Source organism: Rhinolophus ferrumequinum, chromosome 4 (genome assembly GCF_004115265.2).
Source record: "Rhinolophus ferrumequinum isolate MPI-CBG mRhiFer1 chromosome 4, mRhiFer1_v1.p, whole genome shotgun sequence".
In the NCBI taxonomy this organism is placed as follows: domain Eukaryota; kingdom Metazoa; phylum Chordata; class Mammalia; order Chiroptera; family Rhinolophidae; genus Rhinolophus; species Rhinolophus ferrumequinum.
This window is the reverse complement of record NC_046287.1, coordinates 87,823,044-87,843,092: the sequence shown is the minus strand read 5'-3', so window position 1 is coordinate 87,843,092 and position 20,049 is coordinate 87,823,044. Positions and strand designations below refer to the sequence as shown.

The 20,049-nt window shown below is 41.0% G+C and overlaps 1 protein-coding gene across 2 annotated transcripts in view; it reads right to left on the bottom strand.

The window, feature by feature from the left end:
• Positions 1–19,392, bottom strand: part of KPNA3 (karyopherin subunit alpha 3) — a 101,258-nt gene extending 81,866 nt beyond the window's left edge. Inside the window, exon 1 of one of the 2 annotated variants that reach the window (XM_033104638.1) lies at positions 19,088–19,392. Coding sequence is in view for 1 of the 2 variants with exons in the window: in XM_033104639.1 (XP_032960530.1) it covers positions 19,102–19,157 (56 nt within the window). In the remaining variant the exon portion in view is untranslated. The remainder of the gene's footprint in view (positions 1–19,087) is intronic. The other variant, XM_033104639.1, reaches the window with a different exon arrangement.
• Positions 19,393–20,049: the final 657 nt, after the last annotated feature.

Here is a 20,049-nt window from a genome sequence, read left to right as displayed (position 1 = left end):
CAAATGCAACGAACGGCTTATTTCAGGTCCTCACCATGACTCTTCTCTCTGCAGCATTCGATATTGCAACTATTGCCCCGTCCTTCAGGAAACTCTCCTACCCCAAGTCAGACCATCCATCTCTGAGACTCCCGAGCATTTTCTAACTGTCCTTCTCAAGCTCCCTTCTTACCCTCACTAATTTACCTCCTATGGGGCAACCAAAGCAATAGTTCCAAATGCACAAAACCCACCTCTCTGTTTAAAATGTTCCCCACAGAAGAGGTTTTTCAGTCTGGCTCCTGCCCATCCTATCCAACATTCCAGTCACTCCACCTGTACAAGATACTGAATTACTTTTTTTTCTTTTTTAACTGGGGAAGGGGAACAGGACTTTATTGGGGAACAGTGTGTATTTCCAGGACTTTTTTTTTTACTGGGAACAGCAGTGTGTTTTTCCCAGGACTCATCAGCTCCATCCAAGTCAAGTTGTTGTCCTTTCAATCCTAGCTGCAGGGGCACAGCCCAACCATCCCTTGTGGGCGGAGTCGAACCGGCAACCTCATGGTTGAGAGCCTGAGCTCCAACCAACTGAGCCGCCTGGCCACCTGGGAGCTCAGCTGCAGATCATTGACTTCATTCTAGTTGTGGAGGGTGCAGCTCGCTGGCCCATGTGGGAATTGAACCGGCAGCCCTGTTGTCCAGAGCTCGCGCTCTAAAGCTTGCACTCTAACCAACCGTTAGCCACCCGTGCGCCTGATACTGAATTACTTTAGTTCCCCAAACATATTATGCTATCTCTTACTTCCAAGCCCACCCAAGAATTACTACCAAAACATTATAGACGTTTTCCTAGTTCAGCTTAAGCACAATCGTGAAGCCTTCTCTGACTAACCCATGCTGAGTCTTTCCCCATGTGCCCACTGTACTCTCTACATGCTTCCTTCCATTACTGTGAGTATTTCTTTGCTTTCACATCGTATCCGTACTAGTCTACACAATCTCTGAGCAGGGACCCTGAGGCAGAGTAGGAGAATGGTCATAAAGGGTACAGGGTTTTAAAGTAGGACATCTAGGACTGAATGCCAGTTCTGCCTCTTCCTAGTTGTATGTTCTTAATAAGAGAATTACTTAACTCATTTTCTTCATCTGTATAATGACAATTTTGTAATGATTATTTAAGATTATTCTTGTAAGCAGAGTGCCTTGCACACAGTAAGTGCTCAACAATTACTGGTTATCATTATTTTCATTGTTCTATCCCTCACACTTTGTTCAAAATTCAAATAACTGCTGAGCTGAAATACCTGAATTAAGGTAGTGCTGTACACAGTATTTTCAGCTGCACACTGGATATTTCCATCTGAACAACATCTGATTCCCAAAAATCATTACCTTTACTCCCAAACTGTTTGAATTAGAATAGAGTGATTAACTGGTTAAGATTTCGCCAGAACTTTCCTGGTTTGAACACAGACAATCCTGTACCCTGAGAACTTCATCAGTCCTGGGCAAACCAGGACAGTCAATCACCTTAGCGTTTTGTTGCAAACAATAAAAACAGGCTTGAATTTAAGAAACAAAGGGGAGGAGGAGAACAGGAGAATCTATTGGAAGAATATAGAGCAATTCAAAGAATCAAAGGAAAAGTTGAACAACCCGATGCATAAAAAAATCAGGATGAAAGCAACTCCACAGATCTAGGTGTCAGGAATAAACAGAAGATTTCTTCATAGTACTTTTCTGCCAGAATGAATCACTTAGGTCCCAGTATCAGCTCACTCAAGATTAAAATGTCAGGGACAACATCTGATTGGCCTAATTTATGTTATCCAGAAAGGGTGAGGCACCTTAATCAACCAGAGGCAAGAGCACTAAGATTAAAATCCCCACCAAGAGATATCCAATGGCAACAGAGCAGCTTCCAAAGGCCAAATCAGAATGATACTTCCAAAAGAAGGGAGGATGGATGGTTAATGTATCCTAATTAGCTATCATCAAAAGAATATGACTTAAATGAATCCTGGTACACTCATACAAGATAATAATATGTAGCCATTTAAAAATCATGTTTTAGAAGACTATTTAACAACCTGAAAAATTCACGATCTTTTGAGTGAAAAAAAGCAAATCTCAAAACAGTGTATCAAGGGCAGATGGGTGGCTCATTTGGTTAGAGTGCGAGCTCTGGGCAACGGGGCTGCCGGTTCAATTCCCACATGGGCCAGCAAGCTGTGTCCTCCGTAACTAGAATGAAGTCAATGAGCTGTCATTCAGCTCCCAGGTGGCCAGATGACTCGGTTGGAGCACGGCTCTCTACCACAAGGTTGCTGGTTCGACTCCTCGACTCCCGCAAAGGATGGTGGGCTGCGCCCCCTGCAACTAACAACAAGAACTGGACCTGGAACTGAGCTGTGCCCTTCACAACTAAGACTGAAAGGACAACTTGACTTGGAAAAAGTCTTGGAACACTGTTCCAAGGCACATTGTTCCCCAATAAAGTCCTGTTCCCCTTCCCCAACAAAATCTTTAAAAAATATATAAGAAAAAAATATGAGGTATGATCAAAATATATGGTGAATGTTTATGCAAAAAAAATTTATTACAGAGTCCTCTGCAAGAAACATCTCCACCTGTGAGGTATCCTCTTCTCGGCCCATCAGCTCCCATCAGCGGTACAAGCACATCAAGGACAACACGCCACCCACTGTTCCCTGGTGCACAGCAGCTGGGCCTGTAGCTCCTACCGTGTTGCCCCAAAAATAGGACCTAGCTGGACAGTCAGTTCTAGTGCATCTTTTGGGGCAAAAATTAATATAAGATCTGCTCTTATTTTACCATAAGACCGGGTCTTATCCAACATAATATCGAACAGGGTCTTACATTAATTTTTGCTCCAGGGGACACATTGGAGCTGATTGTCTGGCTAGGTCTTCAAGAACAAGAAAAAAAAATTACAGTAAAAGACACATTTCTATTCATCTCTCTCTAAATACTCCCCCTCACTTCAAACACACTTATCCCATTTTTCTTGCCACTTTCTGAAGAAGTTCTGGAAGTCCTCTTTCATGAGTGTCATTAGTTGCCCTGTGATGGCTGCCTCGATGTCCTAAATCAATTCTAAATACTTACCATTCATGGTCCTTTTGACTTTGGGGAAGAGCCAGAAGCCGCACGGTGCCAGATCCAGTGAATAAGGTGGATGACGACACACCGTAATGTTTTTATTAGACAGAAATTGACGTATACCAGAAATGATGTGTGACATGGAGTGTTGCCATGATGAGGAGGAAACCATCTGCTCATTTTTCAGGCCGTTTTCTACTCACATCATTTCTTAAATAGTCTAATAAGCCCTTATGATATCAGAGTTAACCATAGTGTTCCTGGGTACAAACTCAACTCGTACAATTCCATCAAGATCAAAAAACACAATTAACACCACCTTTCTGTTGGATGGCACTTGACAGCAGCATTCACCATATTTTTTTATCACACTTAATGTTACCATATCAACTGTTGCTTGAACATGGTATGCCTTTAAGACTCCATGACATATTTACTGCTAATAATATTCCACTTCTTTCTGTTCTTGGCAAACTCCTATTCGCCCCCTGAAGACCCAGCTCAAGTGTGATGTGCAACTTTAATCTCCCCAGATATAGGTGGTCACTCTCTTTCTCCAAGTTCTCATACTACTTTGCAAATTATGTACCTGCATCATAGAAGTCATGCTGTATACCACGTATATGCTTAGGTATCAGTCTCTCCCATTAAAATCAACTTCCCTAGAGAAAGGAAAATATTACTCATATTTATAATCTTTGGCATTAACAATGCCTGCCTGGCATATAGCAAGTACTAAATAAGTGTTTACTAAATCTATTATCCAAGCTACTAGGATATATGATGCATAAAATTAAAACAGCGGAGCTACTACCCATAAAGATACTGACAGTATTAAAGAGAAAGTTGAAGACTAAGAAGAGCAATGGAAGGACAGGCAAAACAATTATGAAAAGCAAAAACTGAGTGAGGTCATCAAAATGGCGGCGTGAGGTGAGCCTCTGGAAATCTCCCCTGGAATTTACAACAAATTGAACAGCTATAACTCCACAAAGGACTCCTTGCACAGCAGACAGGCAAGACGAAGAGGCCCACTACTGAATTCACCTAAAGGTGGGCAAATTGCACGAGCAAGGGAGGAGGGAAGGGAGAAATGCGAGACAGAGCCACGTGGGCGCAGGATGCAGACCTAGCTCAGTGCTCCGAGCTCGCTGCATCCCGGAACTACCACAGCTGCAGGAGAGGGAAGAACTCGGACTGTGAGGGCTCCGCTTATGGCCCACAGGGCTGAGGGGACAGCATATAACACGGCTGAAACCAATGCTCACGGCAGAGACCTCAGAGCAAAGACTGAGGGAAGAAGGCTGAAAACGGTGGTTTAAGCCCTCGCTGCTGCAGAGAACGGAAGCCTAGGCACTGAGACTAGCCGCCCCCTCCGAACCCTCCCAGAGATCGCCCCGCCACTACCTGCCCAATGCTAGAAGCAGAACAGTAGCAGTGTCAGATCAAAAGAACAGAATATTTGGAGTTTTGAGAACTGTGGTCCACAGACACAGATTCGCAGCCCAACTAGTTGTGGCAAAAGGGAGGGAGCTGTGGAAGCAGGACCGGCTGTGGTGGTGGTCGCCATCATTGCTCTGGGCCACCTCTCACAACTCACCCCACCCCTGTCCCCACATACTGTGCGGATCCCTGCAGGAGTCAACGGAACTGCTGAAACACACAGGCTCTGAATCTGGTACAGGAAGAGCTTTGGAACTTCAAAAGCTCTCCGCATCCCCACACAGACGTGGCGTCCTATGACCCAGGCGAACTGTTAACAGAGAAGAAGCCCGCCTTCCAGGGAATCTCCCCATTGTGTGAGAAGCCGGAATACTGCAGAGAAAACATAACACTGCAGTGTGAGAGAGAGAGAAAAAGGCTGCAGTCGGAGAGAAAATAAAACATTCTCCCAACAAGTACTAGAAAACAAAAGAAGGACATCTTCCTATCAACCTGTTGCAGAACCACTCCTGTAGATGTCTAAGAAGAGAAACAATAAATCATTAATTGCCATGAATAACCAAGGCAACAAGAAAAGCCCAGAAAGAGTGTGAACAGTCTCCAGAAAATGAACTTAAAGATATGGAAATATGTGATTTAAATGACTGAGAATTCAAGATTGCAGTTCTGAAAAACTCAACGAGATGCAAGAAAACACAGAAAGGCAGTTTAATAAAAACTCAGAAACACAATCAAAGAACAACATGAACATTTTACCAAAGATATTGACATTTAAAAAAAGAACCAAATAGAATTTCTGGAGATTAAGAACTCAACAGAAGAAATGAAGAATGAAATAACCAGCTTAGGTAGTAGAGTTGACCAGATGGAGGAAAGAATCAGTGACATCGAAGACAGAAACCTGGAAATTACACAGATGGAAGAAGAAAAAGACTTGAAACTTAAAAGAAATGAAACAACTCTACAAAAACTTTCTGACTCCATCAGAAAAGGCAATGTAAGAATAATGGGCATACCAGAAGGAGAAGAAAGAGAGTAGGGAACAGAGAGTATATTCAAACAAATAGTTGCTGAGAACTTCCCAAACTTGCGGAAATAACTGGATCCTTGAATCCAAGAAGCAAACAGAACACCTAATTACCTCAACCCCAACAGGCCTCCTCCAAGGCACATTGTATTGAAGCTGTCTAAAATCAATGACAAAGAAAGAATCCTCAAGGTAGCCAGGGAAAAGACAGTAACCTACAAAGGAAAGCCCATTAGATTATCGTCAGATTTTTCAGCAGAAACTCTACAAGCCAGGAGGGAGTGGAACCAAATATTCAAACTATTGAAAGAGAGAAATTATGACCCAAGAATTGGTATACCCAGCAAAGATATCCTTCAGATATGAAGGAGAAATAAAGACCTTTCCAGACATACAGAAGCTGAGGGAATTTTCTAATACACGACCTGCACTAAAAGAAATACTAAAGGAGGCTATTCGACCACCATCAACAGGGACAATTTGTGGCAACTAAAACATAAAAAGGGGGAGCGTAAAGGCCTGAACCGGAATATGGGAATGGAGAAAGTAAGCATGTTGAAGAAAATGGAATACTCTAAATATCAAACTTTCTTTTACATAATCTTAAGGGTAACCACTGAAAATAATATCCAGAACTGAAATATATACTGTAATAAAAGAAGAAACAGAGGGAAACATCATAGAGTACCACCACGCAGAAATAACAGACAACAACAAAAAGGCAAAGAAACAATGGAGACACAGTCTTACCGGAAAACTAAAGACAGAATGATAGGAAATCCTCACATATCAATAATCACCCTAAATGTAAATGGACTGAACTCACCAATAAAAAGGGACGGAGTAGCAGATTGGAACAAAAAACTAAACCCAACCATATGCTGTCTCCAAGAGACCATCTCAGCTAGAAGGACAAGCATAGACTCAAAGTGAAAGGATGGAAAGTGACATTCCAAGCAAATGGTATCTAGACAAAATCAGGTGTATCCATACTGATATCAGATAAAACAGACTTCAGGGTGAAAAAGGTAACAAGAGACAAAGATGAACATTTCATAATGATAAAGGGGACTATACAACAAGAAGACGTAACAGTCATCAATATTTAGGCACCCAATCCGGGAGCACCAAAATATACCAAGCAACTACTAACAGAACTAAAGGGAGAAATTGACCAAACCACAATTATACTAGGGGACTTAAATACATCATTGACAGCTATGGATAGATCATCCAAACAAAAAATAAATAACAAAATAGCAGCCCTAAATAACATATTAGATGAAATAGACATAATTGACATTTATAGAGCACTTCATCCTAGAACATCAGGCTACACATTTTTTTTCTAGTGTACATGGAACATTCTCAAGGATAGACCATATATTGGGACATAAAATCAGCCTCAGCAAATTTAAGAAGATTGAAATCATACCAAGCATATTCTCTGATCACAAGGCTTTGAAATTGGATACCAACTGCAAAAAGAAAGCAGGAAAAAACACAAATACATGGAGATTAAACAACAAACTTTTAAAGAACGACTGGGTCAAAGAAGAAATTAGAGGAAAGATCAAAAGATACATAGAAACAAATGACAATGAAAATACATCCTACCAAAATTTTTGGGATGCAGCAAAGTAGTTTTAAGAGGGAAATTTATATCATTACAGGCCTATCTCAAGAAACAAGAAAAAAATCCCAAATAAATAACCTCATGTTACACCTTAAAGAACTAGAAAAAGAACAAGTGAAACCCAAGGTCAGCAGAAGAAAGGAAATAACAAATATTAGATCAGAACTAAATGAAATAGAGAACAAAAAGACAATAAAAAAAATTAATGTGACAAAGAGCTGGTTCTTTGAAAAGATTAACAAAACTGACAAACCGTTGGCTAGACTAAGATGAAAAGAGAGAAGACACTAATTAACAAAATCAGAAATGAAAAAGGGGAAGTTATCACGGACACCACAGAAACACAAAGGATCATCCAAGAATACTATGAAGGACTATATGCCACCAAATTCAATAATCTAGAAGAAATGGACAAGTCCTTAGAAACATATAACCTACCTAGGCTGAACCATAAAGAATGGGAAAATCTAAACAGACCGATCACCACTAACGAAATTGAATCAGTCATCTAAAACCTTCCCAAAAGCAAAAGTCCGGGACCAGACGGCTTCACTAGTGAATTCTACCAAACCTTCAAACCGGATCTAATACCAATCCTGCCCAAACTCTTCCAAAAAATTGAAGAAGAGACAGTACTCCCTAACTCATTTTATGAGGCCAACGTTACCCTGATACCAAAACCTGGTAAGGACAACACTAAAAAAGAAAACTACAGACCAATATCTCTGATGAATACAAATGCAAAAATCCTAAACAAATTCTAGCAAATCGAATGCAACAATGCATTAAAAAGATTATTCATCACGACCACGTGGGGTTCATCCCAGAGGCACAAGGATGGTTCAACATACGCAAATCCAACAATGTGATACATCACAGAAACAAAATAAAGGACAAAAACTATATGACTATATCAATTGATGAGGAAAAAGCACTTGACAAGATACAACATCCATTTATGATTAAAACACTTAATAAAATAGGTATAGAAAGGAAATACCTTAACATAATAAAGACCATATATGACAAACCCTCAGGAAAATCTCATAATTTATGGTGAAAAACTGAAGCCCTTTGCTCTACATTCAGGAACACGACAGGGCTGTCTCCTATCACCTCTGCTTTTCAACATAGTGTTGGAAGTCCTCGCCAGAGCAATCAGGCAAGAGAAAGAAATAAAAGACATCCAAACAGGGAATGAAGAAGTTAAATTTCATCTTTGAGATGACATGATGCTATACATAGCACTCTTTGCATGATCATATGCTATACAGAGAAAACCTAAAGACCACAAAAAGCTATTAGAAACAATCAACAAATACAGTAAAGTTGCCGGCTACAAAATCAAAGTACAAAAGTCCATTGCATTCCTATACACAAACAATGAAATCTCAGAAAAAGAAATTTAAAAAAAAAAACAATTCCTTTTGCAATTGCAGCAAAAAGAATACCTAGGAATAAACTTAACCAAGGATGTGAAAATCCTATATGATGAAAACTGTAAGACATTTTTAAAAGAAATTGAAGAAGACACAAAGAAATGGAAAGACATTTCGTGCTCATGGATTGGAAGAATCAACATAGTTAAAATGGCCATATTACCCAAAGCAACATACAGATTTAATGTGATCCCCATCAAAATCCCAATGGCATTTTTTAAAGAAATAGAACAAAAAAATCATCAGATTTGTTTGGAACCACCAAAGATCCCGAATAGCCAAAGCAATCCTAAGAAAAAAGAACAATGCTGGAGGTATCACACTCCCTGATTTTAGCTTGTACTACAGAGCAAAAATAAGCAAAACAGCATGGCATTGGCAGAAAAACAGACACATACACCAATGGAATAGAATTGAGAACCAAGAAATAAAACCACATAAATATGGACAGATAATTTTTGACAAAGAAGCAAAAAACATGCAACGTAGAAAAGACAGCCTCTTCAATAAATGGTGCTGGCAGAATTGGAAAGCCATGTGCAAAAGAATGAAAGTAGACTGCATCTGTCACCATATACCAAAATTAATTCAAAATGGATCAAAGACCTAAACATAAGACCTGAAACAACAAACTGCATAGAAGACAACACAGGTACTAAACTTACGGGCCTTGGGTTCAAAGAGCATTTTATGAATTTGACTCCAAAGGCAAGGGAAGTAAAAGCTAAAATAAATGAATGGGACTATATCAAACTTAAAAGCTTCTGCACAGCAAAAGAAACCATCCACAAAATAAAGAGGCAGTCAACTGAATGGGAGAAGATTTTTGCAAATAGTGCTTCCGATAACGGGCTAATATCCAAAATATACAAGGAACTCATGCAACTCAACACCAAAAAAACAAACAACCCAATTGAAAAATGGGCAAAGGACCTGAAGAGACATTTCTCCAAAGAGGACATACAAATGGCAAATAGATATATGAAAAAATGCTCAACATCACTAATCATCAGAGAAATGCAAATAAAAACCACAATGAGATATCACGTCAGCCCAGTAAGAATGGCTATCATCAACAAGACAAATAATAACAAGTGTTGGAGAGGCTGTGGAGAAAAAGAAACCCTCATATACTGTTGGTGGGAATGTAGATTGGTGCAGCCTCTATGGAAGGCAGTGTGGAGATTCCTCAAAATTTAAGAATAGAATTACCACATGACCCAGCAATCCCTCTCCTGGGTTATCTACCCAAAAAATCTCAAAACATTTATCCATAAAGACACGTGTGCTCCAATGTTCATTGCAGTTTTATTTATGGTGTCCAAGACATGGAAACAACCAATATGTCCTTTGATAGATGAATGGATAAAGAAGTTGTGGTCTATGTACATAACGGAATACTATTTGGCGGTAAGAAAGACGAAATAGGACCATTTGTGACAACATGGATGGATCTTGAAAGTATAATGCTAAGCGAAATAAGTCAGAGAGAAAAAGGAGAGAACCATATTATTTCACTGATATGTGGTATATAAACCAAACACAACAAAAGAACAAGACAAAGAAATGAGAAACAAAATCTCATAGACACAGACAATAGTTTAGTGGTTACCAGAAGATAAGGGGGGTGGGGGGGTAGGAGATGAGGGTAAGGGGGATAAAACATATGGTGATGGAAGGAGAACTGACTCTGGGTGGTGAACACACAATGGGATTTATAGAGGATGTAATACCGAATTCTTCACCTGAAATCTATGTAACTTTACTAACAATTGTCACCCCAATAAACTTTAATTAAAAAAAAAAAGAAAAAAAGAAAAGCAAAAACTCCACAAGCACAGAAATTAAAGACAGAATTCTGACAATCTAAGACCCTGAAGGCATCACTTACACAAAAGAAAACACCAATATCCATATGCATAACGGTGATTCTCTTCTTAAATAGAATAATTTAGTTATTTTCCAAACTGTATCCTATTTAAGAAGGCAGAGAAATTACTGAACATTTTCAGAAACACTGGCATTTCAAAATAAAATTTGGTATATAAACAAATAAATTTGTAACCCAGGAAACTCAACCACTCAGAATGACCAAGTAAATATAGTCATGATTTATTTTACCGTATTTAACTGTTAATGTTGGTATCCTAGGCTGTGACAAAATTTTTCTTAATAGCAAAACTGCCACAAAGTATAGCTACATCCTCCTTTTATTTTTAATATGACTTTACCTTCAATGTAAAGGAAAAGACTTTGAAATAAGATTAGCCAAATTTTATGCTAAAAAAACAAAAAGTTAATTTCGGAATGGTGTCAATTAAGGACAAAAATGCCATTGACTTTGAAATTATGTTTTCTAGATGCATCTTCAAATTCCTTTACAGGATACCAAGAAGTCAGGTTACTTTCTGACATTATGAGAAACTATTCTTTATCATCTGAATTTTCTGATCAATCTTAGCACCACTATTGGGATATATTCTGAAGTACACAACATCACCAATTGAAGTATTATTTTTAAAATAATAAATGCTTAAACTGAAGATAATAAAACCCTTAAAACTAACATTCAGTTTACAGAAAATCTGTAGGATAGTAAGAAATAGGAGGAACAAGTTAAGACATACCACAAAGAAACAGACAAATCCAGTAATTAGTACATTTTATTAGGTCGAGGCATATGAGATATTTGGCTGTTTTGAACCTCAAAAATGACAATTTCATATGGTTCAACTTGATATAAGAAAACTAACCCCATTTCTTCTACAAATTAATAGCATTTAAAAAATGGTAGGGGGTAATAGCCCAAAGGTGGAAGCAATCCAAGTATCCATCAAAGGATGAATGGATAAACAAAATGTGGTATATACATACAATGGAATAAGCCATTAAGAGGGAAAAAATTTTGACACATGATACAACATGGATGAACCTTGAAGACATTATGGTAAGAGAAATAAGCCAGTCACAAAGGACAAATATTATATGATTCTACTTATATGAGGTTCCTATAGTACTTAAATTCATAAAGACAGAAAGTATTGAAGGTAAGTTACCAGGGGCTAGGAAGAATGCAGTTGTTTAATAGAGACAAGAGTTTCAGTTGGGGAAGATGAAAAAGTTCTGGAGATAGCTAGTGACAATGGTTATACAATAAAGTGAATGTACTTAATACCACAGAACCATACATTTAAAATGATAAATGTTATATATTTTACCACACACAAAAAAGAATGATTGGAGGAGCCTATTCTAAATTAAAGGAGACTTAAGAAACACAACCAAATATGATCTGATCTTGTTTAATCATGCTTCTAAAACCAAACATAAAAAAAAAAAAAATTAAAAAATTAAGGGACAACTGGAGAAATTTAAATGTAGACTGGATTAGATGATATTAGGAAATTATTGTGTCAGGGTGATGTGGTATTTATGCAATAATGCATTCTTATTTTTTAGAAAAGTAGACTTAAGTCTTCAGGAGTAAAATGTCATGTCTGCTATGTATAGATAAACAAAAGAAGCAAATACAGCAAATTGTTACTTATTAAACCTAAATGATATGCATCTGGGATTAATATACTATTCTCTACTTTTTCTACATTAGAATATTTTTATGATTAAAGGAAAAATTTAATTGTTTCACTATGCATGTGTCTTAATCTCCCAATACTTTATCACAATGAAAAGTTTGGACTTGATTTGGGGAACAATAGGAAAAGGCATTAAAAGATTGAAAGTGTCAGTTCAAAAATACACTTTAGAAAAATTATTGTGCTGATGGTACCCAGTAGGATGTATTCCTTCAAGAAATATTTTAGTGCTTACTTTATTCCATCCACTGTACCAAGAAGTAAGCAATGGAGATACATTGTTTTTGCCCTCAAAAAGCACACAAACTAGTAGGAGAGAGATAAAACGTAATTAAAATGTGTTGTAACTACAATGAGAAAAATATACTCAGAGTTCTTCCAGGAATGAAGACGGTACCTAACTCAACCTGGGAGGAGGAGGGGATTCAGAAAGATTTCTCCGATCTACACCCAGAGTTGAGTATTTAAGAGGGTTAGGAAGTCAGCCCGGCAAGCAGAGGCAGGGAAGGCTATTCCAGTCAGCAGGATAGCCCTGAGAATAGAAATAGCATTGGCAAGCAGAGGAGGGCAGGAGTCCAGATTATGTATAAGCATATAAGAAGTTCAGCGTCGCTCGAGTTTAAAGGGGCTAGGGCAGGTGGGAGGTGGGGTTACCCTGGAGAAATATAATCAGGTATCAGGCTCACTGAAAAAAAAAAATCTCATAAATTGAAGGAAGAACACCACTTTGGAGGCAACTTTCAAACTGCCAGGTGATAAGTAACAAGGCCGAAAGTAGGCTGGAGGCAGAGGAATAGAGGCAGGGCAGAGACAGCACAGAGACTTAAGCTACATGACTGGCATCCGACTGAATGTGGAAGATGAGGAAGAAGTCCAAGAAGCCTCTCAAGTTGCAAGTTCAGGTCACAGTTAAAATGATGATGCCATAAACAGAAAGAAAGAAAAAATAAAGGCAGAACATAGCTTTAAACACTCTGAGCATAAATTTAAACACTTGATGTGCTGCTCATGGGAAAAATTTCTAGCAGATGATTAAAACAGATTTAAACCGCCCGCCCCACTCCACTGAACCCCCCAGTTAAAACTAAGGGGGCTGCTGATGTGGGCAAGAGGAACAGTCTATAGGAGTCACGGACAGAATCCCGAGATACGCCCACACTCAATGGGTAGGAAAAAGAGTTGGCAAAGCCAACTAAAAAAAGAGTAATCAATGAGCTAGCAGGACCCGGAAAGATTATATATACTGTTAATGAATTCAAGAAAAGATCATTACAGTATATCTGCCATATGACATATAGATTCCTGAAAATTTTCAGGAAGAAAGAGGGAAATACATCAAGACAGTTGGCGCCATAAGCACCTTTATGACAGAACGTGCGGTTGGACGAGGCCGAGAGGCAGAATACGGGTGAATGGGCAACGCACACACTGCTGGGCTTGCTGTGTTCAACTGTGTTTCAATACTTCAACTGTGTCTGCCTTCAAATGCTGTTACTTGGGAGTGCGAAACAGTTAACATGCTGGTAAGAATCAAACATGAACATGAATTTTGCATTAACTAAAATGATTCCTCTTTACCAGTCAATTATGAATTAGTTCACGTTACAGAAATACATTATAGCAAAAAGAGATTGTCACAGGAGGGCTAGGCAACAGTATCAATGCCTTGGAGTCAACACGGAAAGAAACAATATGGTACTTTCGCTCCCAAATGCAGAGTGCTTTCAAGTATATTCTCTAGTCTCACTTCTCAAAGAGTATTCAATTTTATGTATCGGTCACTAAATGACCGAATGTCCAAACCCTCAGTGAGATTCTTCAGAGCCAATATACTTTAACAGCTATTCACACATAGAATTTGTGGCACGTCACAGCAACTGATCCCAAGACAAAGGGAAATTTACTTAGGACAGCAATAAATACAGAAGGAAAAGAAAAGGAACTGATAGAACTAAGTATGTTATTAGTCAACCAAGAAAGGCCCTATGGAGAGCTTCTGAAGGGTGTTTTTGAATGACATGATGTGGCAGAATTGTAATCTTGGTGTTCCAGAGATACACAAAGGACTCTGAATTGAGAGAGGGTTTGAGAGAGTGAGCCCCACTAAACCGATAGCAAAAGACAGTATATAGGAGAACAGCATGTACCATCATGGAGGGGAAACCGTGTTGGTTACTTCACCATCTCAAGTACTTTACCATGGCTGGCACAAAGGAGACGTAAGGAAGGGTGGTTGGTGAGACAGAAAAGGTAGGGCCTTTTGTGGAATTATGTGCGGCATGCTAAGAACTTTTAATTTTATCCTGAAGGCAATGGGAATGATCTTACCAGGAATGTTACACGAAAAGATTTCAGGAAGATCAATCCACGAGATACACTGGGGTAGGACGATACCAGATAGGAAAACCGGACACACTATCACGCTTCCATGGGTGACAATGACAGGGGTCTACACTAGGGCAGTGGTAGTCAGGTTGGTGACAGAGGTGAAAATATGATGGCTCTTCAGATGCCTAATACAGAAAAGTGACGGGGGAAAGGAGGGAGTCAAGGACAAAGTTTTAAGCTTGAATCATTTGATAGTACCACTTACCAACAGAGGTTCCAGAGAGAAGAAAGTTTGGTAGTGCTAGCTGAATTTGCAAATGAGAAAATATATAAAAATACCTACTATTAGAGACGAAAGCATAAAGTTTAAGCATTAAGCCCAAGAGTATGGGTTACTATTTTTCATTGAAACCAACTAACTGGCTCTCCTTACTAATAAGGAAAGTTTGTAAGAATAAAAAGAAGAAAAAAAAAGGCAATAAATCAAATGATAAATAGGATGTCAAAAATTTTTATAAGCAAGGTTTTAAAATACCAAAACAGGGTTTTCTGTGATGTAGTCAAGACTTCTTAAATATTTTCCCCATTAATTAACTTGCAGATGTGCTTCATACAGGTCGTCTTAGGCTCCACTCAGTGGAGACAGTACAGCACAGGGAGCAGTTCTGGCTTTAGTGTCATGCTCCTTCACTGTAAGTCTAGGCTCTGACACTTAACTCCCCTGTGACTTAGGGCCAGGTACTTCAGAATTGTAGGCCTCAAGTTTCTTCAGCAGTACATGCGGATAATAATAGTACCTACTTCATAGGATTATTGTGAGGACTGAATAAGTAATACATATAAAGCACTTGAGGTACACTGTAAACACTCACTAAGTGTTAAGATTTTTAAAATAATAATTATAGTTACTGTTACTGATGAAAATGTCACATCCTTGAGGTATACAGGTGCAAGAAAAAGAAAAGCTGACCTGGATGGCAGTTACCTGAATGTTTGAGTTGTAAGTATTCATTAAATGGAACATTTCTGCTTTGTGTACTTTTCTATAAATAATTTGAAGTTTTAAATGTTTTTTAAAAGGAAAAAAGCTTAAGAACCAATGCCTTACATGAAAATAAAATTATTTTCACGATGTGTCCCCTAGTTTTAGCTACAAAATCCACTTCTCTTCCCCAAGCTCCAAACTGCTATCAGTGCTAATGACTCCCTCCCCTACCTCTATCCGTCACCCTCAGGACAGCCTTTATCCCCTTTGTCTCCTGTGAGCTTCACACAGAAGAGGACGAGAAAGGAAGAGGAGGAGATGCAAATCCTCATTCCAAGTTATGACCATGACTATCCCCAGTCTCAGTTTTTTGGAAAATTCCTCATTGCATACAGGATAACAGCTCCAATGGCTCCAGAATTAATTCTACATTTATTATTGCCACTACCTTTTTCCATTGCTCTAATCATGTTACACCTTCTAACTCTCCTCTGAAATAAATTCCTACAGCTCTCCCGATCAAGAAGTTTCCAAGCAACTCTTTGCTACAGTCATATTCTCAGACTACCACGGGCCATCTGAAGTCTCATCTCTTCACTCCTTAACCTAATCTCTCTTCTTTTTCACCTGGATCTTTATTCACTAATCTCTCATGTGCCGTTCAAGTTTGGTACATATTTCCTGTAAAATTCACCAACCTCTCTTCTATGAAGCCATTCCCGACTGAATATGAAATTACTTTCTCAACCCTCTCCCCACTCACAATTCTCCGACTTAACTCTATATATTTTTTTTTTTAGAAAATGTTATTTATTATATGTAAGCAGCACATAGCAACCTTTGTCTATCCTATATGTGAAAGGTAAAAACGGTACCTCAGCAAAGTATACCTCACTGTTTGGAAACAGCCTAATAATCAGAACTACTTAGTCACAGAGCTACATTGTAGTGTAAGTTTCTAATGTAGTCTAGTTTCTAATGGGTAAGACTAAATTAGGTGTGGTATCTAGTCTTAGCTATACCTAAACCCACAGTAAAGGAACTTGATCAGCTTCAACCGCAGTTCACCCTTCAGTCACATCTCTAGCACTCCCTTCTCTATCAGCAGTCCTACTGCGTTCTCCTGGTCTCAATTACTGCTCCCTCAAGTCTGGAATGCCTCTTCCTCGCCCTCTCCCTTTCTCTGGCCAACTGTCTTTCATCCTTCAGGATCTACTCACTCCCATTCATCCACTAGGAATCAACCAGAACTTCTCCCTTGACTGCTCAACACCAAGTTAGGATCTTCTTACGCATTCTCAGAATATACTTAGTGATGTACTGTATTGTAATTATCAGTTTACTTTTCTATCACTTTTACTGAACTATAAACTCCTTGAGGTACAGACTGAAATTTATTCCCTTTTGTATCCCCAAGACCTGACTGTATTAGATACCCAATAGACAATTAGTGAATGAATGTTCATACCCACTCTGGGACCTTGTGCAGGCTACACAGGCATGCTTGAGTTTGCCCATCTAAAGTACTTTCCTCCTATAAAGTGGGTATAATGCTATACCTAGCTCATAAAATTGTTATTAGGATTAAATGAGGTATCATGAAGCTCTCAGTAGTGTCTATCACATAGAACTACCATTTGAATGTCTGCTATTTCATGCCTTAGTTACTCCAATATATGCTGGGAAATGTAATGTTGTTGTGACCAACATTTTCAGGCTAAAAGGTTTAGCAATCATGCCTGTAGAAGTCATTGGTTACATTCTGGTCATCAGCAAATATTTATTATACACCTATTACGTGCAGGAGTCCTTACTAGGTATCACTGAGATCCCAGAACACAATAGAGGCAAATAATAAGACAAAAACCTGTACTAATATCCAAGAGAGGGAAGAATGTTATTAGTTCTTTTGTACAAACAATATGGGTATTTGTCAGACTACATAAGTTCTGCTTTATAATAGGGGAAAGCTTCAAGAACAATTACTGATAGCAAAAGTTCAAAATTAACTGCTATCATCACGTGGACTAATAATTGGAGGCAGTTCCAAAATTTCTTGTTGCTATTCCTAAATTTCACTTTTGCTTAGAAGTATTTTTCACACACACACACACAAACACTTAACCATGACCAGAAGACAGATGACCTCTAGTTGTCTCATTCAAATGGGAATTCCACAGTATTTCCTTAGGTTTTTCCATTTAGTATTAATTGTGTAGCTCTGGAAAAATGGCCTGAGTTTTTTTTTGTTTTTCTACAAAACAGAACGCTGGATGGTAAATTTTCCCCAACACTTCTCTTTAAGAGGATAAAATGTACACTTCTTATTCACACTGTCCCTTTAACAAGAACTACAAAACTGCAAACCATGTCACCTGGTATTCGAAAAGGAGCTTGTGGACTTAAAACCACTTTTCCCTTAACAAATTCAGAGGTCAGAGTCCCAGTGAAGTTTGTGCATTATACTACGTTGCTTTTAGTGGCTGCAGAGAGACCTCTAGCGCTGCCTCAATAAGCCGAGTTTGCAAATAGTACCTGCTAATGTCACCTTAATGAGACAATGGCAACATGCTGTGTAGCAACGAACTGAGTGACCACATTAATGTTTACAGTTTTGCAACCACATGGAAATTCTACCAGCTTGGAGCAAGAGATATTTACACGGCCGTATGAACCTATGTATCCAATTTATTTCAGTAAAACATGTCAAGGAAATTATCCAGTGCACACCCCCACTACAAGTAAGAAATGCTAAGAAAACAGGTCCGGTGAGCGGAGGTCGGAACAACGTCGCTTCCAAAGCCTCAACACAATAGATGGTAAACTATTGTCCACCTTCAGCTTGCTTCCAAATGCCCGCAGTAACAGGAGTGTGGGCTGGAACAGCTCAGCACGACTGGTCCAAAGGACAGCACTGGAATATAAGAAAACGGTCCTGGCGCATCCTACCCTCCCCCATCCACCACCCTCAAACAAGTCAGTCACCCGGCTGGTCCCCACCCCCCTCTGCGGGCCGCCACCGCCCGCCTGGGCCCGGCTGGCAGAAAGTAGGCGCGGAGACCGGCAGAGACAGGCTCCATGTGCGGCAGCGCGGGAGGCACCAAGGAGGCTGCGCCGGCGGAGGTTTCACCGGCAACCGGTGCTAGCTGCGGCCGCCCCTTCGGCGGCGCGATCGACAGACCTGGGCGGCAGCATCCCCGGCCCGCGAGGCCCTAGCCGCGGACCCCGCCTCAGCTCCACATCCCTTCCTCACAGACAGCAGGCCGCGCCCGCGTGACGGGGCCGAAAACCCCGGCATTTCCCGGTCCCCCGCGCCGGCAGCTTCGGAGGGTGGCTACAGCCGGCCCGCGTATCCGTCGCCCGCTCCGCCCAGCCCTGGGCCGCGCTGATGGGAGGCGGCGGCCAACTCCGACCCACCGCGAGCCGGCGAGAGCCAGCCCGGCGCCGGCCCCCCGCCCCTTCCCGCCACCGCGGGGCCGGCGCGGCCAGACGGGCGAGCCGGGCGGGCCCAGACCGCGGAAGCACACTCACTTCCACATCGCGGCCCCTTGTTCTTAAAGCTCTTGATGCGGTGGTTCTCCAAGCCGGGGTTCTCGGCCATGGTTGCGCGCGGCTCCAGCGGCGGCTACTCCTGCGGCTGCGGCGGCGGCGGCGAGTCTCGGTGCGGGAGGGGGAGGAGGGGGAGCGCGGGAGGGGGAAGGGAGGGGGAGGGGGAGAGGAGAGCACGTTCCGTGACGCCTCCGAGCGCGAGGTGGCAGCAGCGCCGGGGGAGGCGCTGGCCGACTGCCGGGCGGGGCGGGAACCGCGCTGAAGAACCGCGCGCTCCCGGGTTGGCTGGGGTCACGTGCCCAGGGTCGCCCCGGGCCTGGACGCTCGCCCTGCTGTAAGTGCCAGGGGTTTTCGGGATGACCCCCCGCCCCCCACAGCAAGGCCTCCCCACAACCCCTCAGTGCTACAAGTCTTGTGCCAGCAATGGAGCCAGACTTGGCGGCTTTTACTGCCCCGCCCCAAACCCCGAGCTGTGGACGCAAACTACAGTTCCCAACATGCCAGGCTCCGGCGGTCTAATGCTCCTGGCCTTGACAGAACCTGAAGGCCGGGAATCCTAAGCGCGCGGCTTTCCGCGCGGCGCGCCCGGAGAGCCCGGGCCGCAAAGCTCCGCCCCAAAGACCGCCTTTGGGCGGGGGAAGTGGGAGGAGCTTCCCCGGAGATTGGGCATCTTGTGCCCTATTGGGAGAGAGGGGGCGGGGCTTCTCTGGAGTCTCCTGAAATAGCATCCACCCTCAATGGCTGGTCTTTTGCCCTGCTTTGGTTTTATAAATAGCTTTTATTTCCACCTGACATGTACACATGTATGTATATATGTTTTGTATGTGTGTGTTACCTGGCATCCGCACGGGAATTGAGTTCAGTGAGAAGCAGGGGCATTGGCTGGTTTATTGCTGAATCCCTCGCGTCGAAACAGTGCTTGGCTCGTGCATACTCAATAAATA